This window comes from Dendrobates tinctorius, unplaced genomic scaffold (genome assembly GCF_039654945.1).
Source record: "Dendrobates tinctorius isolate UK_male_01 unplaced genomic scaffold, ASM3965494v1 ptg000179l, whole genome shotgun sequence".
NCBI lineage: Eukaryota > Metazoa > Chordata > Amphibia > Anura > Dendrobatidae > Dendrobates > Dendrobates tinctorius.
In genome coordinates this window covers 998,824-1,023,500 of record NW_027361846.1, presented here as the reverse complement: position 1 = coordinate 1,023,500, position 24,677 = coordinate 998,824, and the positions used below count along the sequence as shown (strand labels likewise).

Genomic DNA, 24,677 nt, shown 5'->3' with positions numbered 1-24,677 from the left:
AAATACACTGGGATGTACTCAGATGAGCAGAGTGCTTAGGAGACCACCATCAGTATATACACCGGGATGTACTCAGATGAGCATAGTGCTGAGGAGACCACCATCAGTATATACACCGTGATGTACTCAGATGAGCATAGTGCTGGGGAAACCACCATCAGTATATACACCGGGATGTACTCAGATGAGCAGAGTGCTGAGGAGACCACCATCAGTATATACACCGGGATGTACTCAGATGAGCAGAGTGCTGAGGAGACCACCATCAGTATATACACCGGGATGTACTCAGATGAGCAGAGTGCTGAGGAGACCACCATCAGTATATACACCGGGATGTACTCAGATGAGCAGAGTGCTGAGGAGACCACCATCAGTATATACACCGGGATGTACTCAGATGAGCAGAGTGCTGAGGAGACCACCATCAGTATATACACCGGGATGTACTCAGATGAGCAGAGTGCTGAGGAGACCACCATCAGTATATAAACCGTGATGTACTCAGATGAGCATAGTGCTGGGGAAACCACCATCAGTATATACACTGGGATGTACTCAGATGAGCAGAGTGCTGAGGAGACCACCATCAGTATATACACCGGGATGTACTCAGATGAGCATAGTGCTGAGGAGACCACCATCAGTATATACACCGTGATGTACTCAGATGAGCATAGTGCTGGGGAAACCACCATCAGTATATACACTGGGATGTACTCAGATAAGCAGAGTGCTGAGGAGACCACCATCAGTATGTACACCGGGATGTACTCAGATGAGCAGAGTGCTGAGGCGACCACTATCAGTATATACACCTTGATGTACTCAGATGAGCAGAGTACTGAGGAGACCACCATCAGTATATACACCGGGATGTACTCAGATGAGCAGAGTGCTGAGGAGGCCACCATCTGTATATACACCGGGATGTACTCAGATGAGCAGAGGGCTAAGGAGACCACCATCAGTATATACGCCGGGATGTACTCAGATGAGCAGAGTGCTGAGGAGGCCACCATCGGTATATACACCGTGATGTACTCAGATGAGCATAGTGCTGGGGAGACCACCATCAGTATATACACTGGGATGTACTCAGATGAGCAGAGTGCTGAGGAGACCACCATCGATATATACACCTGGATGTACTCAGATGAGCAGAGTGCTGAGGAGACCACCATCGGTATATACACCGGGATGTACTCAGATGAGCAGAGTGCTGAGGAGACCACCATCAGTATATACACCGGGATGTACTCAGATGAGCATAGTGCTGAGGAGACCACCATCAGTATATACACCGGGATGTACTTGGATGAGCAGAGTACTGATGAGACCACCATCAGTATATACACCGTGATGTACTCAGATGAGCAGAGTACTGAGGAGACCACCATCAGTATATATACCGGGATGTACTCAGATGAGCAGAGTGCTCAGGTGACCACCATCAGTATATACACCGGGATGTACTCAGATGAGCAGAGTGCTGAGGAGACCACCATCAGTATATACACCGGGATGTACTTGGATGAGCAGAGTACTGATGAGACCACCATCAGTATATACACCGTGATGTACTCAGATGAGCAGAGGGCTGAGGAGACCACCATCACTATACGCATCGGGATGTACTCATATGAGCAGAGTGCTGAGGAGACCACCATCAGTATATACACCGGGATGTACTTGGATGAGCATAGTACTGATGAGACCACCATCGGTATATACAAAGGGATGTACTCAGATGAGCAGAGTGCTGAGGAGACCACCATCAGTATATACACCGGGATGTACTTGGATGAGCATAGTACTGATGAGACCACCATCGGTATATACAAAGGGATGTACTCAGATGAGCAGAGTGCTGATGAGACCACCATCGGTATATAAACCGGGATGTACTCGGATGAGCAGAGTGCTGGGGAGACCACCATCAGTGTATACACCGGGATGTACTCGGATGAGAAGAGTGCTGGGGAGACCAATATCACTATATAAACACAGGGATGTAGTGAAGTGAGTAAAATAAAGGGAACACTAAAATCTCACATGCTAGATATCACTGGATGAAATGTTCCATTTGCAAATCTTTATTCGTTGCATACTGGAATGCCCTGAGAACACTAAAACAGAAAAATGATAAATGTAAATCACAATTAATATCCCATAGAGGAAAATCTAATTATTGGCTGATCCAACTTCAGTGGAAATGCCTCAAGACAAGGAAATGATGCTCAGAAGTGTGTGTGGCCTCCATGTGCATGTATGACCTCCCTACAATGTACCTGGGCATGGTCCTGATGAGGCAGAATATGTTCTCCTAAGGGATCTCCTCCCAGACCTGGATTAAAGCATCATTCAACTGGACAGTCTGTGGTGCTACGTGGCGTTGGTGGATGGAACGAGACATTATGTCCCAGATGAGCTTGATTGGATTCGAGGCTAGGGTAATGGGCAGGCCAGTCCATAGTATAAGTGTCCTCATCATGTAGGAAATGCTGACAGACTTCAGCCACATGAGGCCTAGCATTGTCATGCATCAGAAGGAACCCAGGGCCCAGTGCTGGTACCTAATGGCAGTCAGGGTTCATCTGGCTAGCACATGGAGGCCTGAGCGGTCCTCCAAAGAAATGTTTCCCTATAACATTACTGACCCACTGCCAAACCAGTCATGCTGGAGAATGTTTCAGGCAGCAGAACATTCTCCACTGTGTCTCCACACTGTCACGTCTGTCACATGTGCTCAGTGTGAGCCTGCTCTCATCCGTGAAGAGCACAGGGTGCCAATGTCGAATCTGCCAATCTTGGTTTTCTCTGACAAATGCCAATCGTCCTGCTCGATACAGCTGGACTGTAAGCACAACAACCCACATTTGTGGACGTCGTGTCATCATAATATCCTCACGGAGTCTTTTTCTGACAGATTAAGCAGACACATGTATGCTAATGGCCTGCTGGAGGTCATATTGCTGTGTTCTGGCACTGCTCCTCCTGTTCATGCTTGCACAAAGGAGGAGGTAGGGGTCCTGCTGCTGGGTTGTTGCCCTCCTACGGCCCCCTCCATGTCTCATTTTCTAATTGCCTGTTTCCTGGTAGCTACTCCATGCTCTGAACACTGCTGACAGACACGACTACCCTTTTTGCCACAGCTTGCATTGATGTGCCATCCTGGATGAGCTGCACTAACTGAGCAACTTATGTGGGTTGTAGACACCGCCTCATGCTGCTGTACAGTACCTCTAGGGGTTAGAGCAATGACAAAATGCAAAAGTGACCAAAACAACAGCCAAAAAGAATGAGAACAGAGAAAGGTCTTTGGTCACCCCTGCAGAACCACTCCTTTGTAGGGGATGTCTTGATAATTGCCTGTCATTTCTACCTGTTGTCTGTTCCATTTGCACAACAACAGCAGAAATTGATTCACAATCAGTGTTTAATCATAACTGGACAGGTGGATTTCACAGAAGTGTGATTGACTCGGAGTTAGTGTGGTGATGAAGTGTTCCCTTTATTAATTTGAGCAGTGTATAAGTATATACAGTCATGGCCAAAAGTATTGACACCCCTGCAATTCTGTCAGATAATATTCAGTTTCTTCCTGAAAATGATTGCAAACACAAATTCTTTGGTATTATTATCTTCATTTAATTTGTCTTAAATGAAAAAACACAAAAGAGAATGAAGCAAAAAGCAAAACATTGATCATTTCACACAAAACTCCAAAAATGGTCCGGACAAAAGTATTGGCACCCTCAGCCTAATACTTGGTTGCACAACCTTTAGCCAAAATAACTGCGACCAACCGCTTCCGGTAACCATCAATGAGTTTCTTACAATGCTCTGCTGGAATTTTAGACCATTCTTCTTTGGCAAACTGCTCCAGGTCCCTGATATTAGAAGGGTGCCTTCTCTAAACTGCCATTTTTAGATCTCTCCACAGGTGTTCTATGGGATTCAGGTCTGGACTCATTGCTGGCCACCTTAGAAGTCTCCAGTGCTTTCTCTCAAACCATTTTCTAGTGCTTTTTGAAGTGTGTTTTGGGTTATTGTCCTGCTGGAAGACCATGACCTCTGAGGTAGACCCAGCTTTCTCACACTGGGCCCTACATTATGCTGCAAAATTTGTTGGTAGTCTTCAGACTTCATAATGCCATGCACACGGTCAAGCAGTCCAGTGCCAGAGGCAGCAAAGCAACCCCAAAACATCAGGGAACCTCCGCCATGTTTGACTTGTAGGGACCGTGTACTTTTCTTTGCCTCTTTTTTCTCCTGTAAACTCTATGTTGATGCTTTTGCCCTAAAAGCTCTACTTTTGTCTCATCTGACCAAAGAACATTCTTCCAAAATGTTTTAGGCTTTTTCAGGTAAGTTTTGGCAAACTCCAGCCTGGCTTTTTTATGTCTCGGGGTAAGAAGTGAAGTCTTCCTGGGTCTCCTACCATACAGTCCCTTTTCATTCAGATGCCGACGGATAGTACGGGTTGACACTGTTGTACCCTCGGACTGCAGGGCAGCTTGAACTTGTTTGGATGTTAGTCGAGGTTCTTTATCCAACATCCGCACAATCTTGCGTTGAAATCTCTTGTCAATTCTTCTTTTCCGTCCACATCTCGGGAGGTTAGCCACAGTGCCATGGGCTTTACACTTCTTGATGACACTGCGCACGGTAGACACAGGAACATTCAGGTCTTTGGAGATGGACTTGTAGCCTTGAGATTGCTCATGGTTCCTCACAATTTGGTTTCTCAAGTCCTCAGACAGTTCTTTGGTCTTCTTTCTTTTCTCCATGCTCAATGTGGTGCACACAAGGACACAGGACAGAGGTTGAGTCAACTTTACTCCATGTCACCTGGCTGCAAGTGTGATTTAGTTATTGCCAACACCTGTTAGGTGCCACAGGTAAGTTACAGGTGCTGTTAATTACACAAATTAGAGAAGCATCACATGATTTTCCAACAGTGCCAATACTTTTGTCCACCCTCTTTGTTATGTTTGGTGTGGAATTATATCCAATTTGGCTTTAGGACAATTCTTTTTGTGCTTTTTCATTTAAGACAAATTAAATGAAGATAATAATACCAAAGAATTTGTGTTTGCAATCATTTTCAGGAAGAAACTGAGTATTATCTGACAGAATTGCAGGGGTGTCAATACTTTTGGCCATGACTGTACATATACTGTATATGTGTGTAAATATACACACAGTATATCACAAAAGTGAGTACACCTCTGATACGTTGATCAGGGTGCAGCTCGTATAACAGTTTTTAAATTGCCCTCTAAATAAATCAACAAACGATCATTAATGTAAAAGCCGCTGGCAAAAAAAGTGAGTACACCCTGAACCTGAGCTGCAACTTGGTAACCAAGACCATGCATTGGTGTAACAAGACAGGTCAGTTCTGAGTAGACCCTATCTATGGCCGACCAAAGAAGTTGACTACACTTGCTCAGTGTCCTATCCAGAGGATATCTTTTCAGAATAGACGTATGAGTGCTGTCAGTATTGCTACAGGGGTGGGGGGTCCACCTGTCAGTCCTCAGACCATACACATTACTGCAGAGGTTACAGGGGTGGGGGGTCCGCCTGTCAGTGCTCAGACCATACACATTACTGCAGATGTTACAGGGGTGGGGCGTCCGCCTGTCAGTGCTCAGACCATACACATTACTGCAGAGGTTACAGGGGTGGGGGGTCCGCCTGTCAGTGCTCAGACCATACACATTACTGTAGAGGTTACAGGGGTAGGAGGTCCGCCTGTCAGTGCTCAGACTATACACATTGTTCAGAGGTTACAGGGGTGGGGGGTCCGCCTGTCAGTGATCAGACCATACACAATGCTGCAGAGGTTACAGGGGTGGGGGGTCCGCCTGTCAGTGCTCAGATCATACACATTACTGCAGAGGTTACAGGGGTAGGAGGTCCGCCTGTCAGTGCTCAGACCATACACATTGTTCAGAGGTTACAGGGGTGGGGGGTCCGCCTGTCAGTGATCAGACCATACACATTACTGCAGAGGTTACAGGGGTGGGGGGGTCCGCTTGTCAGTGCTGAGACCATACACATTACTGCAGAGGTTACAGGGGTGGGGGATCCGCCTGTCAGTGCTCAGACCATACACATTGCTGCAGAGGTTACAGGGGTGGGGGGTCCGCCTGTCAGTTTTCTGACCATACACATTGCTGCAGAGGTTACATGGGTGGGGGGTCTGCCTGTCAGTGATCAAACTATACACATTGCTGCAGAGGTTACAGCGGTGGGGGGTCCGCCTGTCAGTGCTCAGACCATACACATTACTGCAGAGGCTACATGGGTGGGGGTCTGCTTGTTAGTGCTCAGATCATACACATTGCTGCAGAGGTTACAGGAGTGGGGGTCCGCCTGTCAGTGATCAGACCATACACATTGTTCAGAGGTTACAGGGGTGGGGGGTCCGCCTGTCAGTGCTCAGACCATACACATTACTGCAGAGGTTACAGGGGTGGGGGGTCCGCCTGTCAGTGCTCAGATCATACACATTGCTGCAGAGGTTACAGGGGTGGGGGGTCCGCTTGTTAGTGCTCAGATCATACACATTGCTGCAGAGGTTACAGGGGTGGGGGTCCGCCTGTCAGTGCTCAGACTATACACATTGTTCAGAGGTTACAGGGGTGGGGGTCCGCCTGTCAGTGCTCAGACCATACACATTACTGCAGAGGTTACAGGAGTGGGGGGTCCGCCTGTCAGTAATCAGACCATACACATTACTGCAGAGGTTACAGGGGTGGGGGGTCCGCCTGTCAGTGATCAGACCATACACATTACTGCAGAGGTTACAGGGGTGGGGGGGTCCGCCTGTCAGTCCTCAGACCATACACATTACTGCAGAGGTTACAGGAGTGGGGGGTCCGCCTGTCAGTATTCAGACCATACACATTACTGCAGAGGTTACAGGGGTGGGGGGTCCGCCTGTCAGTGCTCAGACCATACACATTACTGCAGAGGTTACAGTGGTGGGGGTCTGCCTGTCAGTGCTCAGACTATACACATTAGTGCAGAGGTTACAGGAGTGGGGGTCCACCTGTCAGTAATCAGACCATACACATTACTGCAGAGGTTACAGGGGTGGGGGGTCCGCCTGTCAGTGCTCAGACCATACACATTACTGCAGAGGTTACAGGGGTGGGGGGTATGCCTGTCAGTGCTCAGACTATACACATTGTTCAGAGGTTACAGGGGTGGGGGGTCCGCCTGTCAGTGATCAGACCATACACATTACTGCAGAGGTTACAGGGGTGGGGGGTCTGCCTGTCAGTGATCAGACCATACACATTACTGCAGAGGTTACAGGGGTGGGGGGGTCTGCCTGTCAGTGCTCAGACTATACACATTGCTGCAGAGGTTACATGGGTGGAGGGTCCGCCTGTCAGTGCTCAGACCATACACATTACTGCAGAGGTTACAGGGGTGGGGGGTCTGCCTGTCAGTGCTCAGACTATACACATTGTTCAGAGGTTACAGGGGTGGGGGGGGTCCGCTTGTCAGTGCTGAGACTATACACATTGCTGCAGAGGTTACATGGGTGGGGGGTCCGCCTGTCAGTGCTCAGACCATACACATTACTGCAGAGGTTACAGGGGTGGGGGGTCCGCCTGTCAGTGCTCAGACTAAACACATTGTTCAGAGGTTACAGGGGTGGGGGGTCCGCCTGTCAGTGATCAGACCATACACATTGTTCAGAGGTTACAGGGGTGGGGGGTCCGCCTGTCAGTGCTCAGACCATACACATTACTGCAGAGGTTACAGGGGTGGGGGGTCCGCTTGTTAGTGCTCAGATCATACACATTGCTGCAGAGGTTACAGGGGTGGGGGTCCGCCTGTCAGTGCTCAGACTATACACATTGTTCAGAGGTTACAGGGATGGGGGTCCGCCTGTCAGTGCTCAGACCATACACATTACTGCAGAGGTTACAGGAGTGGGGGGTCCGCCTGTCAGTAATCAGACCATACACATTACTGCAGAGGTTACAGGGGTGGGGGGTCCGCCTGTCAGTGATCAGACCATACACATTACTGCAGAGGTTACAGGGGTGGGGGGTCCGCCTGTCAGTGATCAGACCATACACATTACTGCAGAGGTTACAGGGGTGGGGGGGTCCGCCTGTCAGTCCTCAGACCATACACATTACTGCAGAGGTTACAGGGGTGGGGGGTCCGCCTGTCAGTGCTCAGACCATACACATTACTGCAGAGGTTACAGTGGTGGGGGTCTGCCTGTCAGTGCTCAGACTATACACATTAGTGCAGAGGTTACAGGAGTGGGGGTCCACCTGTCAGTAATCAGACCATACACATTACTGCAGAGGTTACAGGGGTGGGGGGTCCGCCTGTCAGTGCTCAGACCATACACATTACTGCAGAGGTTACAGGGGTGGGGGGTCTGCCTGTCAGTGCTCAGACTATACACATTGTTCAGAGGTTACAGGGGTGGGGGGTCCGCCTGTCAGTGATCAGACCATACACATTACTGCAGAGGTTACAGGGGTGGGGGGTCTGCCTGTCAGTGATCAGACCATACACATTACTGCAGAGGTTACAGGGGTGGGGGGTCTGCCTGTCAGTGCTCAGACTATACACATTGTTCAGAGGTTACAGGGGTGGGGGGGGTCCGCTTGTCAGTGCTGAGACTATACACATTGCTGCAGAGGTTACATGGGTGGAGGGTCCGCCTGTCAGTAATCAGACCATACACATTACTGCAGAGGTTACATGGGTGGGGGGTCCGCCTGTCAGTGCTCAGACCATACACATTACTGCAGAGGTTACAGGGGTGGGGGGTCTGCCTGTCAGTGCTCAGACTATACACATTGTTCAGAGGTTACAGGGGTGGGGGGGGTCCGCTTGTCAGTGCTGAGACTATACACATTGCTGCAGAGGTTACATGGGTGGGGGGTCCGCCTGTCAGTGCTCAGACCATACACATTACTGCAGAGGTTACAGGGGTGGGGGGTCCGCCTGTCAGTGCTCAGACTAAACACATTGTTCAGAGGTTACAGGGGTGGGGGGTCCGCCTGTCAGTGATCAGACCATACACATTACTGCAGAGGTTACAGGGGTGGGGGTCCGCCTGTCAGTGATCAGACCATACACATTACTGCAGAGGTTACAGGGGTGGGGGGGGTCCGCTTGTCAGTGCTGAGACTATACACATTGCTGCAGAGGTTACAGGGGTGGAGGGTCCGCCTGTCAGTGCTCAGACCATACACTTTACTGCAGAGGTTACAGGGGTGGGGGGTCTGCCTGTCAGTGATCAGACCATACACATTACTGCAGAGGTTACAGGGGTGGGGGGGGTCCGCTTGTCAGTGCTGAGACTATACACATTGCTGCAGAGGTTACAGGGGTGGAGGGTCCGCCTGTCAGTGATCAGACCATACACATTACTGCAGAGGTTACAGGGGTGGGGGGGGTCCGCTTGTCAGTGCTGAGACTATACACATTGTTCAGAGGTTACAGGGGTGGGGGGTCCGCCTGTCAGTGATCAGACCATACACATTACTGCAGAGGTTACAGGGGTGGGGGGTCTGCCTGTCAGTGATCAGACCATACACATTACTGCAGAGGTTACAGGGGTGGGGGGGGTCCGCTTGTCAGTGCTGAGACTATACACATTGCTGCAGAGGTTACAGGGGTGGAGGGTCCGCCTGTCAGTGCTCAGACCATACACTTTACTGCAGAGGTTACAGGGGTGGGGGTCCGCCTGTCAGTGATCAGACCATACACATTGCTGCAGAGGTTACAGGGGTGGGGGGTCTGCCTGTCAGTGCTCAGACCATACACATTACTGCAGAGGTTACAGGGGTGGGGGGTCCGCCTGTCAGTGATCAGACCATACACATTGCTGCAGAGGTTACAGGGGTGGGGGGTTCGCCTGTCAGTGCTCAGACCATACACATTACTGTAGAGGTTACAGGGGTGGGGGTCCGCCTGTCAGTGATCAGACCATACACATTACTGTAGAGGTTACAGGGGTGGGGGTCCGCCTGTCAGTGATCAGACCATACACATTGCTGCAGAGGTTACAGGGGTGGGGGGTCCGCCTGTCAGTGATCAGACCATACACATTACTGCAGAGGTTACAGGGGTGGGGCGTCCGCCTGTCAGTGATCAGACCATACACATTACTGCAGAGGTTACAGGGGTGGGGGGGTCCGCCTGTCAGTGATCAGACCATACACATTGCTGCAGAGGTTACAGGGGTGGGGGGTCCGCCTGTCAGTGATCAGACCATACACATTGCTGCAGAGGTTACAGGGGTGGGGGGTCCGCCTGTCAGTGCTCAGACCATACACATTACTGTAGAGGTTACAGGGGTAGGAGGTCCGCCTGTCAGTGCTCAGACTATACACATTGTTCAGAGGTTACAGGGGTGGGGGGTCCGCCTGTCAGTGATCAGACCATACACAATGCTGCAGAGGTTACAGGGGTGGGGGGTCCGCCTGTCAGTGCTCAGACTATACACATTGTTCAGAGGTTACAGGGGTGGGGGGTCCGCCTGTCAGTGATCAGACCATACACATTACTGCAGAGGTTACAGGGGTGGGGGGTCCGCCTGTCAGTGCTCAGACCATACACACTGCTGCAGAGGTTACAGGGGTGGGGGGTCCGCCTGTCAGTGATCAGACCATACACATTACTGTAGAGGTTACAGGGGTGGGGGGTCCGCCTGTCAGTGCTCAGACCATACACATTACTGCAGAGGTTACAGGGGTGGGGGGTCCGCCTGTCAGTGATCAGACCATACACATTACTGTAGAGGTTACAGGGGTGGGGGGTCCGCCTGTCAGTGATCAGACCATACACATTGCTGCAGAGGTTACAGGGGTGGGGGATCCGCCTGTCAGTGATCAGACCATACACATTGCTGCAGAGGTTACAGGGGTGGGGGGTCCGCCTGTCAGTGCTCAGACCATACACATTACTGCAGAGGTTACAGGGGTGGGGGGTCCGCCTGTCAGTGCTCAGACCATACACATTACTGTAGAGGTTACAGGGGTGGGGGGTCCGCCTGTCAGTGCTCAGACCATACACATTACTGCAGAGGTTACAGGGGTGGGGGGTCCGCCTGTCAGTGCTCAGACCATACACATTACTGCAGAGGTTACAGGGGTGGGGGGTCCGCCTGTCAGTGATCAGACCATACACATTACTGTAGAGGTTACAGGGGTGGGGGGTCCGCCTGTCAGTGATCAGACCATACACATTACTGTAGAGGTTACAGGGGTGGGGGTTCCGCCTGTCAGTGATCAGACCATACACATTGCTGCAGAGGTTACAGGGGTGGGGGGTCCGCCTGTCAGTGCTCAGACCATACACATTACTGTAGAGGTTACAGGGGTGGGGGGTCCGCCTGTCAGTGCTCAGACCATACACATTACTGCAGAGGTTACAGCGGTGGGGGGTCCGCCTGTCAGTGCTCAGACCATACACATTACTGCAGAGGTTACATGGGTGGGGGGTCTGCCTGTCAGTGCTCAGATCATACACATTACTGCAGAGGTTACAGGGGTGGGGGGGTCCGCCTGTCAGTGCTCAGACCATACACATTGCTGCAGAGGTTACAGGGGTGGGGGGTCCGCCTGTCAGTATTCAGACCATACACATTACTGCAGAGGTTACAGGGGTGGGGGGTCCGCCTGTCAGTGATCAGACCATACACATTACTGCAGAGGTTACAGGGGTGGGGGGTCCGCCTGTCAGTGCTCAGACCATACACATTACTGCAGAGGTTACAGGGGTGGGGGGTCCGCCTGTCAGTGCTCAGACCATACACATTACTGCAGAGGTTACAGGGGTGGGGGGGTCCGCCTGTCAGTGCTCAGACCATACACATTACTGCAGAGGTTACAGGGGTGGGGGGTCCGCCTGTCAGTGCTCAGACCATACACATTGCTGCAGAGGTTACAGGGGTGGGGGGGTCCGCCTGTCAGTGCTCAGACCATACACATTACTGCAGAGGTTACAGGGGTGGGGGGTCCGCCTGTCAGTGCTCAGACCATACACATTACTGCAGAGGTTACAGGGGTGGGGGGGTCCGCCTGTCAGTGCTCAGACCATACACATTACTGCAGAGGTTACATGGGTGGGGGGTCTGCCTGTCAGTGCTCAGACCATACACATTACTGCAGAGGTTACATGGGTGGGGGGTCTGCCTGTCAGTGCTCAGATCATACACATTACTGCAGAGGTTACATGGGTGGGGGGTCTGCCTGTCAGTGCTCAGATCATACACATTACTGCAGAGGTTACAGGGGTGGGGGGTCCGCCTGTCAGTGCTCAGACCATACACATTACTGCAGAGGTTACAGCGGTGGGGGGTCCGCCTGTCAGTGATCAGACCATACACATTACTGTAGAGGTTACAGGGGTGGGGGGGTCCGCCTGTCAGTGCTCAGACCATACACATTACTGCAGAGGTTACATGGGTGGGGGGTCTGCCTGTCAGTGCTCAGATCATACACATTACTGTAGAGGTTACAGGGGTGGGGTGTCCGCCTGTAACTGATCAGACCATATACATTACTGCAGAGATAACAGGGGTGGGGGTCCGCCTGTCAGTGCTCAGACCATACACATTACTGCAGAGGTTACATGGGTGGGGGGTCCGCCTGTCAGTGCTCAGACCATACACATTACTGCAGAGGTTACATGGGTGGGGGGTCCGCCTGTCAGTGCTCATACCATATACATTACTGCAGAGGTTACAGGGGAAGGGGGGTCCTTTCAGTGCTCAGACTATACACATTACTGCAGAGGTTACAGGGGTGGGGGGTCCACCAATCAGTGCTCAGACCATACACATTACTGCAGAGGTGACAGGATTGGGGGTTCGCTTGTCAGAGCTCAGACCATGCATTTTGCTGCAGAGGTTACAGGGGTGGGGCATCCGCCTGTCAGTGCTCGGACTATACATCACCACACACTGCATCACATTGTTCTTCATTGTCCCAGAATGAAGCTTCTTCTAAAGATAATGCACAATAATGCGGCAAACACTGTCCTGAAGACAGTGAGACTAAGGACATGGATTACTGGAGCCGCGTCTTGTGGTCTGATGACACCAAGCTAACCTTAGTTGATTCAGATGGTGTCAAACATATGTGGCGACAACCAGGTACTGAGCACAAAGACAAGTGTGTCCTGCCTACAGTCAGGCATGGTGGTGGGAATGTCATGGGTTGCTGCTACATAAGTGCTGCCGGCTGTGGGGAGCTGCATTTAATTGCGGGATCCATGAATACTCCATGTACTGGGACATACTTTAGCAGAGCATGATCCCCTCCTTCCGGGAACTGGGTTGCAGTTCGGTATTCAGATATAACGACTTAAAACACATCTCCAAGACCACCGGTACCTTGTAAAAAAAAAAACTGAGGGTAAAGGTTCTTGAGTGGCCGAGCATGTGTCCAGCCCTAAACCCTATTGAGCATCTGTGGGGCCTCCTCTACCGTAAGGTTAAGGAGCGCAAAGTCACTAATATCCACCAGCTCCACGATGTCGTCATGGAGGAGGTAAGAGGAACCCTGTGGTGACCTGTGACGCTCCAGTGACCTCTGATCAAGAGCATTAAGGAGGTGATTGAAAATAATGGTGGCCACACAAAATATTCTCACTTTGGCCAGAATTTATCCATTTTCTCTTATGGGTATACTCACCTTAGTTGCCAGCGGTCCAGACATTAATGGCTGTGTTGAGATATTTAGAGGGTTAACCTGCGCTGCCATTGAAGGAGGATGAGAAGACTGGGTAAAACCATGGGATTTGTCCTAAAGAAGAAGTTTTAACACTTGGAAATCCGTTGACCAATAATCGGCATGACTTGGGTTCTTGTCTTCTCATCCTCCTGCTTCGCAGGTTCTTATTTATTTCCGTTTTCTTCCCTGATCTTTTCCCGTGGCTCTGCAGTAGCCTAAGGTTGTGGAATGGTTGTGTGAACACGACCTGACCAGGTGAGCACCATTGTGCGTTCTTACTCAGCATTTGTAGCCAGACCCTACTGTGCATGTTGTCGTTTTCGAGTTATTGAAGGACACCACATTGCACACGCCGTACACGGACTACTGTCCATTGTATCACAGCGTCAGATCTCCCGTGTTTCCAGTGTGTATTGTACTGACATCACAGCTGTGTCGTGTGCAAGGTTATTATTGTATTTCTATGAGAATCCTGTAATGTGACTCCTTGATCTTTCTGCTCAGGCTACAAATGGTGGAGGAACATTCAGTGATTATTCTTCATCTGTCCCCTCCACGCCCAGTATAAGCCAACGGGAACTCCGCATTGAGACCATTGCCGCCTCAAGTACACCAACACCAATCCGAAAGCAAAGCAAGCGTCGCTCCAACATCTTTACAGTGAGTACTATCGAAAGATGGGGCAGATCACATCCGCTTCTTCTTGAGCAGGCAGAATATGTGAGGTTCAAGCCTTGAAATCAGACAGAAGCATAAAGGAGGCTGACTCCAGGTAAATCAAATGAATGACCATATGAAATGTTGGGAGAATGGTGGCCGCTGTGCTAGGACTCTGATTACTGCAGATTGAAAGGTGACCGCAGTGGACACACTCGACTCCAGACGTATACAACACTAAACTCTAGAGAAGGTCTACGCAAGACCCTCCAAAATCGTGACCCATGAAGGTTACAAATAGCATACGGTGATTAATGGACCAGAAGAGGATACATGGACATGAGTAAAGTACAGGAACATGTGAAAAATGCAGGGACCTGAGTAGAATATGCGGTCATAAGGATACAGGGACCTGAGGAGGATACGAGAACATGAGAAGGATACAGGGACCTGAGGAGGATATGATGAGGATGCATGGACTCGAGGAAGATACTGGGACACTAGAAAAATATACAGTGAGTACTGAAAGTATTCAGACCCCTTTAAATTTTTCATTTTTTATCTCATTGCAGTCATTTGGTAAGTTCAAAAAAGTTAATTTTATTTCTCATTAATGTACACTGCACCCCATCTTGACTGGTAAACAGAAGTGTAGGAAATTTTGCAAATTAAAAAAGAAAAACTGAAGTATGACATGGTCATAAGTATTCAGACCCTTTGCTCAGACACTCATATGTAAGTCACATGCTGTCCATTTCCTTGCGATCCTCCTTGAGATGGTTCTACTCCTTCATTGGAGTCCAGCTGTGTGTAATTAAACTGATAGGACTTGATTTGTAAAGGCGCACGCCTGTCTATATAAGGCTGGTTTCACATTAGCGCTTTTTAAGCGCACGCACGGCCGGGGGTAGCTCCGCCCCCGAGCCGGCTCTCTGCCCGGCGTGCCCGCCCCTTGCTTGTAGCTCCGCCTCCTAGCGCACAGCGGCGCCTGCGATCGGCGCACCCTATCTTTAGCATAGGGTGCGCAGATCGTGCGCAGGCCGTGCGCTAGTTGCGCTTTGACCTGCGCTGCGCACTTTTGACGGTGCGCCGTGCGCGCCAAAATCAAACTTTTCGGATTTTGGCGCGCACGGCGCACCGTCAAAAGTGCGCAGCGCGCAGGTCAAAGCGCAACTAGCGCACGGCCTGCGCACGATCTGCGCACCCTATGCTAAAGATAGGGTGCGCCGATCGCAGGCGCCGCTGTGCGCTAGGAGGCGGCGCTACAAGCAAGGGGCGGGCACACCGGGCAGAGAGCCGGCTCGGGGGAGGAGCTACCCCCGGCCGTGCGTGCGCTTAAAAAGCGCTAATGTGAAACCAGCCTAAGGCCACTTTCACACTTCAGGCTTTCGGTATCTGGCATGGGGCGGCAATAAACCGGACTACCGGATCCGGCAGCATACGCAGACACCGGATCCTTCTTTCTGCCGGATATTTTCCGGGCATGCGCAGTGCGAAAAACCGGTCCGGCGTAGGGAAAAAAACGTTGCATGCAACGTTTTTTCCAGACGCCAGACCGGCTATTTTCTCCAGATCCGGAAAAAAACGGACGCGCCGCATTGCCATCCGGCGCAATGCGGCAGCAATGAAACAGCACGGGGAAAAAGCCAGATCTGGTCGTAACAGGCGCCGGATCTGGCAGTCCGGTTTTTCGCTGCACCATGCCAGATACCGAAAGCCTGAAGTGTGAAAGCGGCCTAAGAGCTCACAGTGCATGTCAGACCAAATGAGAATCATGAGACCAAAGGAACTGGCCAAGGAGCTCAAAGACAATTGTGGCAAGGCTCAGATCTAGCCAAGGATACAAAAGAATTTCTGCAGTACACAAGGTCCCTAAGAGCACCGTGTCCTCCATAATCCTTAAATGGAAGAAGTTTGGGACCACCAGAAGTCTTCCTAGACCTGGCCGTCCAGCCAAACTGATCAGTCGTGGGAGAAGAGCCTTGATGAGAGAGGTAAAGAACAACCCCAAGATCACTGTGGCTGAGCTCCACAGATGCAGTAGGGAGATGGGAGAAAGTTGCACAAAGTCCACTATCTCTGCAGCCCTCCACCAGTCAGGACTATGTAGCAGAGTGGCTCGACGGAAGCCTCTCCTCAGTGCCAGACATATGAAAGCTGCATAGTTTGCTAAAAACACATGAAGGACTCCCAGACTGAGAGATTCTCTGATCTGATGAGACGAAGATAGAACTTTTTGGTGATAATTCTAAGCGGTATGTGTGGAGAAAACCAGGCACTGCTCATCACCTGCCCAATACAATCCCAACCGTGAAACATGGTGGTGGCAGCATCTTGCTATGGGGGTGTTTTTCAGCTGCAGGCACAGGACGACTCGTTGCAAGTGAAGGAAAATGAATGCGGCCAAATACCGAGATATCCTGGATGAAAACCTCTTCCAGAGTGCTCTGGACCTCAGACTTGGCCGAAGCTTCACCTTCTAACGACAGTGACCCTAAGCACACAGCTAAAATAACAAAGGAGTGGCTTCAGAACAACTCTGTGACCATTCTTGACTGGCCCAGCCAGAACCCTGACCTAAACCCAAAGAGCATCTCTGGAGAGACCTGAAAATGGCTGTCCACCAACGTTCACCATCCAACCTGACGGAACTGGAGAGGATCTGCAAGGAAGAATGGTAGGGGATCCCCAAATCCAGGGGGAAAAACTTGTGGCATCATTCCCAAGAAGACTCATGGCTGTACTAGCTCAAAAGGTGCATCTACTCAATACTGAGCAAAGGGGCTGAATACTTATGACCATGGGAGATTTCAGTTTTTCTATTTTAATAAATTTGCAAAAATGTCTACATTTCTGTTTTTTTCAGTCAAGATGGGGTGCAGAGTGCACATTAATTAGAAAAAATGAACCTTTTTGAATTTACCAAATGGCTGCAATGAAATAGTGAAAAATGTAAAGAGGTCTGAATACTTTCCGTACTCACTGTAGGAACCTGAGGAGGGTACGAGAACATGAGAAAAATACGGGAACCTGAGGAGGATATAGGGACATGTTAAAAATACAGGGACCTAAGGAAAATACAAGAACATGAGAAGAATACGAGGACCTGAGAAAAATACAGGGACCTAAGGAGGATACGAGAACATGAGAAGGATACAGGGAACTGATGACGATACAGGGACATGAGAAAGATTCAAGGACCTGATGAGGATACAAGAACATGAGGATACATAGACCTGAGGAAGATACGGGCACATGAGAAAAATATTGGAACCTGAGGAGGATATGAGAACATGAGACGGATACGGGGACATGAGAAGGATACAACGAAATGAGAAGGATGCAGGGACCGGAGGAGAATATGGGGAGCTGAGGAGAATACGGGGAGCTGAGAAGGATACAGGGACCGGAGGAGAAAATGGGGAGCTGAGAAGGATACAGGGATTTGAGGAAAATACGGAGACATGAGAAGGATATAGGGACATTTAAAAAAAATACAGGGAACTGAGGAGAATACCAGGACACGAGTAGGATGCAATGAACTGATTAGTTAATGAGGACATGAGAAAAATACGGGGACATAAGGAGGATACAGAGAACAGGGACATGAAAAAATACAGGGACCTAAGAAGGATACAGGGAACAGGGACATGAAAAAATACAGGGACCTAAGAAGGATACAGGGAACAGGGACATGAAAAAATACAGGGACCTGAGGAGGATACAGAGAACAGGGACATGAAAAAATACAGGGACCTAAGAAGGATACAGGGAACAGGGACATGAAAAAATACAGGGACCTGAGGAGGATACAGGGAACAGGGACATGAAAAAATACAGGGACCTGAGGAGGATACAGGGAATAGGGACATGAAAAAATACAGGGACCTGAGGAGGATACAGGGAACTGGGACATGAAAAAATACAGGGACCTGAGGAGGATACAAGGAACTGGGATATGAAAAAATACAGGGACCTGAGGAGGATACAGGGACATGAAAAAATACAGGGATCTGAGGAGGATGCAGGGAACTGGGACATGAAAAAATACAGGGACCTAAGGAGGAAACAAGGACATGAAAAAATACAGGGACCTGAGGAGGATGCAGGGAACTGGGACATGAAAAAATACAGGGACCTAAGGAGGAAACAGGGACATGAAAAAATACAGGGACCTGAGGAGGATGCAGGGAACAGGGACATGAAAAAATACAGGGACCTGAGGAGGATGCAGTTAACAGGGACATGAAAAAATACAGGGACCTGAGGAGGATACAGGTAAAAGGGACATGAAAAAATACAGGGACCTGAGGAGGATACAGGTAACAGGGACATGAAAAAATACAGGGACCTGAGGAGGATACAGGTAACAGGGACATGAAAAAATACAGGGACCTAAGGAGGATACAGGGACATGAGAAAAATACAGGGACCTAAGGAGGAAACAGGGACATGAAAAAATACAGGGACCTGAGGAGGATACAGAGAACAGGGATATGAAAAAATACAGGGACCTGAGAAGGATGCAGGTAACAGGGACATTAAAAAATACAGGGACCTGAGGAGGATGCAGGGAACAGGGATATGAGAAAAATACAGGGACATGAGGAGGATGCAGGGAACAGGGACATGAAAAAATACAGGGACCTGAGGAGGATACAGGGAACAGGGACATAAAAAAATACATGGACCTGAGGAGGATACAGGGACATGAAAAAATACGGGGACCTTAGGAGGATGCAGGGAACAGGGACATGAGAAAAATACAGGGACCTGAGGAGGATACAGAGAACAGGGATATGAAAAAATACAGGGACCTGAGGAGAATACAGGTAACAGGGACATGAAAAAATACAGGGACCTAAGGAGGATACAGGGACATGAGAAAAATACTGGGACCTAAGGAGGAAACAGGGACATGAAAAAATACAGGGACCTGAGGAGGATGCAGGTAACAGGGACATTAAAAAATACAGGGACCTGAGGAGGATGCAGGGACATGAAAAAATACAGGGACCTGAGGAGGATACAGGGAACAGGTACATGAAAAAATACAAGGATCTGAGGAGGATACAGGGAACAGGGACATGAAAAAATACAGGGATCTGAGGAGGATACAGGGAACAAGGGCATGAAAAAATACTGGGACCTGAGGAGGATACAGGGAACAGGGACATGAAAAAATACAGGGACCTGAGGAGAATACAGGGAACAGGGATATGAGAAAAATACAGGGACCTGAGGAGGAGACAGGGAACAGGGACATGAAAAAATACAGGGACCTGAGGAGAATACAGGGAACAAGGATATGAGAAAAATACAGGGACCTGAGTAGGATACAGGGAACTGGGACATGAAAAAATACAGGGACCTGAGGAGGATACAGAGAACAGGAATATGAGAAAAATACAGGGACCTGAGGAGGATGCAGGGAACAGGGACATGAAAAAATACAGGGATCTGAGGAGGATACGGGGAACAGGGACATGAAAAAATACAGGGATCTGAGGAGGATACAGGGAACAGGGACATGAAAAAATACAGGGATCTGAGGAGGATACAGGGAACAGGGACATGAAAAAATACAGGGACCTAAGGAGGGAACAGGGACATGAAAAAATACAGGGACCTGAGGAGGATGCAGAGAACAGGGATATGAAAAAATACAGGGACCTGAGGAGGATGCAGGGAACTGGGACATGAAAAAATACAGGGACCTGAGGAGGATGCAGGTAACTGGGATATGAGAAAAATACAGGGACCTGAGGAGGATACAGGGAACAGGGACATGAAAAAATACAGGGATCTGAGGAGGATACAGAGAACAGGAATATTAGAAAAATACAGGGACCTGAGGAGGATGCAGGGAACAGGGACATGAAAAAATACAGGGATCTGAGGAGGACACAGGGAACAGGGACATGAAAAAATACAGGGACCTAAGGAGGAAACAGGGACATGAAAAAATACAGGGACCTGAGGAGGATGCAGAGAACAGGGATATGAAAAAATACAGGGACCCGAGGAGGATGCAGGGAACTGGGACATGAAAAAATACAGGGACCTGAGGAGGATGCAGGGAACTGGGACATAAAAAAATACAAGGACCTGAGGAGGATGCAGGGAAATGAGAAAAATACAGGGACCTGAGGAGGATGCAGGTAACTGGGACATGAAAAAATACAGGGATCTGAGGAGGATACAGGAACATGAAAAAATACAGGGACCTAAGGAGGATGCAGGGAACTGGGATATGAGAAAAATACAGGGACCTGAGGAGGATACAGGGAACAGGGACATGAAAAAATACAGGGATCTGAGGAGGATACAGAGAACAGGAATATGAGAAAAATACAGGGACCTGAGGAGGATACAGGGAACAGGGACATGAAAAAATACAGGGACCTAAGGAGGAAACAGGGACATGAAAAAATACAGGGACCTGAGGAGGATACAGGGAACAGGGAGATGAAAAAATACAGGGACCTAAGAAGGAAACAGGGACATGAAAAAATACAGGGACCTGAGGAGGTTACGAGAACATGTGAAAAATAAAGTATACAGGGAATACGAGAAGGATGCAGGAAACAAGATGATACAGGGAACATGAAAAATACAGGGACCTGAGGAGGATGCAGGGAAATGAGAAACATACAGGGACCTCAGTAGGATGCAGGGAACAGGGATATGAGAAAAATACGGACCTGAGGAGGGAACAGGGATATGAAAAAATACAGGGACCTGAGTAGGATACAGGGAAATGAGAAAAATACAGGGACCTGAGGAGGATGCAGGTAACTGGGACATGAAAAAATACAGGGACCTGATGAGGTTACGAGAACATGTGAAAAATAAAGTATACAGGGAACAGGAGGAAGGATGCAGGAAACAAGATGATACAGGGAACATGAAAAAATATAGGGACCTGAGGAGGATACAGGGAACTGGGACATGAAAAAATACAGGGACCTAAGGAGGAAACAGGGACATGAAAAAATACTGGGACCTGAGGTGGATGTAGGGAACAGGGACATGAAAAAATACAGGGACCTGAGGAGGATGCAGGGAATAGAGACATGAGAAAAATACAGGGACCTGAGGAGGATACAGAGAACAAGGATATGAAAAAATACAGGGACCTGAGGAGGATGCAGGGAACAGGGACATGAGAAAAATACAGGGATCTGAGGAGGATGCAGGGAACTGGGACATGAAAAAATACAGGGACCTAAGGAGGAAACAGGGACATGAAAAAATACAGGGACCTGAGGAGGATGCAGGGAACAGGGACATGAAAAAATACAGGGACCTGAGGAGGATGCAGGGAACAGGGACATGAAAAAATACAGGGACCTGAGGAGGATACAGGTAACAGGGACATGAAAAAATATAGGGACCTGAGGAGGATACAGGTAACAGGGACATGAAAAAATACAGGGACCTAAGGAGGATACAGGGAACTGGAACATGAAAAAATACTGGGACCTAAGGAGGAAACAGGGACATGAAAAAATACAGGGACCTGAGGAGGATACAGAGAACAGAGATATGAAAAAATACAGGGACCTGAGAAGGATGCAGGTAACAGGGACATTAAAAAATACAAGGACCTGAGGAGGATGCAGGGAACAGGGATATGAGAAAAATACAGGGACCTGAGGAGGATGCAGGGAACAGGGACATGAAAAAATACAGGGACCTGAGGAGGATACAGGGAACAGGGACATGAAAAAATACAGGGACCTGAGGAGGATGCAGGGAACAGGGACATAAAAAATACATGGACCTGAGGAGGATACAGGGATATGAAAAAATACAGTCACCTGAGGAGAATACAGGGAACAGGGACATGAAAAAATACAGGGACCTGAGGAGGATGCAGGGACATTAAAAAATACAGGGACCTGAGGAGGATGCAAGGAACAGGTACATGGAAAAAATACAGGGACCTGAGGAGGATGCAGGGAACTGGGATATGAGAAAAATACAGGGACCTGAGGAGGATACAGGGAAAAGGGACATGAAAAAATACAGGGACCTGAGGAGAATACAGGGAACAGGGATATGAGAAAAATACAGGGACCTGAGGAGGATACAGGGAACAGGGACATGAAAAAATACAGGGATCTGAGGAGGATAAAGGGAACAGGGACATGAAAAAATACAGGGACCTAAGGAGGAAACAGGGACATGAAAAAATACAGGGACCTGAGGAGGATGCAGAGAACAGGGATATGAAAAAATACAGGGACCTGAGGAGGATGCAGGGAACTGGGACATGAAAAAATACAGGGACCTGAGGAGGATGCAGGGAAATGAGAAAAATACAGGGACCTGAGGAGGATGCAGGTAACTGGGACATGAAAAAATACAGGGATCTGAGGAGGATACAGGGACATGAAAAAATACAGGGACCTGAGGAGGATGCAGGGAAATGAGAAACATACAGGGACCTGAGTAGGATGCAGGGATATGAGAAAAATGCAGGGACCTGAGGAGGATGCAGGTAACTTGGACATGAAAAAATACAGGGACCTGAGGAGGATACGAGAACATGTGAAAAATAAAGTATACAGGGAACAGGAGGAAGGATGCAGGAAACAAGATGATACAGGGAACATGAAAAAATATAGGGACCTGAGGAGGATACAGGGAACTGGGACATGAAAAAATACAGGGACCTGAGGTGGATGTAGGGAACAGGGACATGAAAAAATACATTGACCTGAGGAGGATGCAGGGAACAGGGACATGAGAAAAATACAGGGACCTGAGGAGGATACAGAGAACAGGGATATGAAAAAATACAGGGACCTGAGGAGGATGCAGGGAACAGGGACATGAGAAAAATACAGGGACCTGAGGAGGATACAGGGAACAGGGACATGAAAAAATACAGGGACCTGAGGAGGATACAGGGAACAGGGACATGAAAAAATACAGGGACCTGAGGAGGATGCAGGGAACAGGGACATGAAAAAATACAGGGACCTAAGGAGGATGCAGGGAACAGGGACATGAAAAAATACAGGGACCTGAGGAGGATACAGAGAACAGGGATATGAAAAAATACAGGGACCTAAGGAGGATGCAGGGAACAGGGACATGAAAAAATACAGGGACCTGAGGAGGATGCAGGGAACTGGGACATTGATAAAATACAGGGACCTGAGGAGGATGCAGGGAACTGGGACATTGATAAAATACAGGGACGCAAGGAAACAGGAGGAGGATGCAGGGAACACGAGGAAGGGTGCAGGGAACACGAGGAAGGGTGCAGGGAACACGAGGGAGGATGCAGGGAACACGAGGGAGGATGCAGGGAACATGAGGAAAGGGTGCAGGGAACACAAGGATGCAGGAAACAGGAGGATGCAGGGAACAAGTGGATACCGGGAACATGAGGAAGGATGCAGGAAACAGGAGGAAGGATGCAGGAAACAGGAGGAAGGATGCAGGAAACAGGAGGAAGGATGCAGGAAACAGGAGGAAGGATGCAGGAAACAGGAGGAAGGATGCAGGAAACAGGAGGAAGGATGCATTAAACAGGAGGAAGGATGCAGGAAACAGGAGAAGTATGCAGCAAACACGAGAAAACGGGTTCACGAGGGGCATATGGGAACACGAGGATACAGAAGCATGAGAACAATGCAGACACATGAGTAGGATACTAGGACTTGAGGACGAGGCGTGGTCAGCTGGGGAATACAGGAAAAATCAAGGATGAAATGATGACAAGAGGATATGAGGACTAGTGGAAGACCCTAAGGCATGAGTTTATGGGGACGTGAGGTCGATACAAGGTCATAAGGAAACATGGAGGTGAGGATGGAAAGGTGACACAATGTATATATAGGGATATAAGCTTAGAAGGATGCAAAGTCATGAGAAAATGGGGAAGTAATGATACATTAACACAAGGAAGGTTTGGGAACGCCATGAGTATACAGGTACAAGTGGAGGATACACAAGGAAGATTCTGGGTGATAAGGAGGACATTATGGTGCGAAAGCACAAGAATGCAATGGGGCTATTTAGATGCTATGAGGATACTGAAAATGGGGTACATGAAGATGATATGAGGTAGAAAAGTATATGGCAACTTGAGAGAATATATGGAAATCACAATAATATAAGAACCCAAAGAGAGTAATCTGATCTGAGGTTTCTGGGACCAGGGGTATGCATGAGGATGGGGACGGGATTTGAGGACCCAAGGCACATACTAGGTCAACATTACTGGGTTGGAGGTGTATACAAGAGAAGCATATGAAGACCCAA

At 49.1% G+C, this 24,677-nt stretch overlaps 1 protein-coding gene and 2 long non-coding RNA genes across 6 annotated transcripts in view; 1 reads left to right on the top strand and 2 right to left on the bottom strand.

Annotated features, from left to right (window-relative positions):
- Positions 1-24,677, top strand: part of AGAP3 (ArfGAP with GTPase domain, ankyrin repeat and PH domain 3) — a 393,235-nt gene that overhangs the window by 194,928 nt on the left and 173,630 nt on the right. For all 4 annotated transcript variants that reach the window (XM_073551710.1, XM_073551707.1, XM_073551708.1 and 1 more), the window contains exon 8: positions 14,244-14,399. In XM_073551710.1, coding sequence (XP_073407811.1) covers positions 14,244-14,399 — 156 coding nt within the window. The remainder of the gene's footprint in view (positions 1-14,243; positions 14,400-24,677) is intronic.
- On the bottom strand, positions 18,837-19,092 carry LOC141054847 (uncharacterized). Its single transcript, XR_012221425.1, has 2 exons — positions 19,044-19,092; positions 18,837-18,866 (listed from the first exon to the last, which is right to left on the bottom strand). It is a non-coding gene; the product is annotated as an uncharacterized lncRNA (long non-coding RNA).
- On the bottom strand, positions 22,329-23,096 carry LOC141054846 (uncharacterized). The gene is made up of 3 exons (XR_012221424.1): positions 23,034-23,096; positions 22,649-22,692; positions 22,329-22,523 (listed from the first exon to the last, which is right to left on the bottom strand). It is a non-coding gene; the product is annotated as an uncharacterized lncRNA (long non-coding RNA).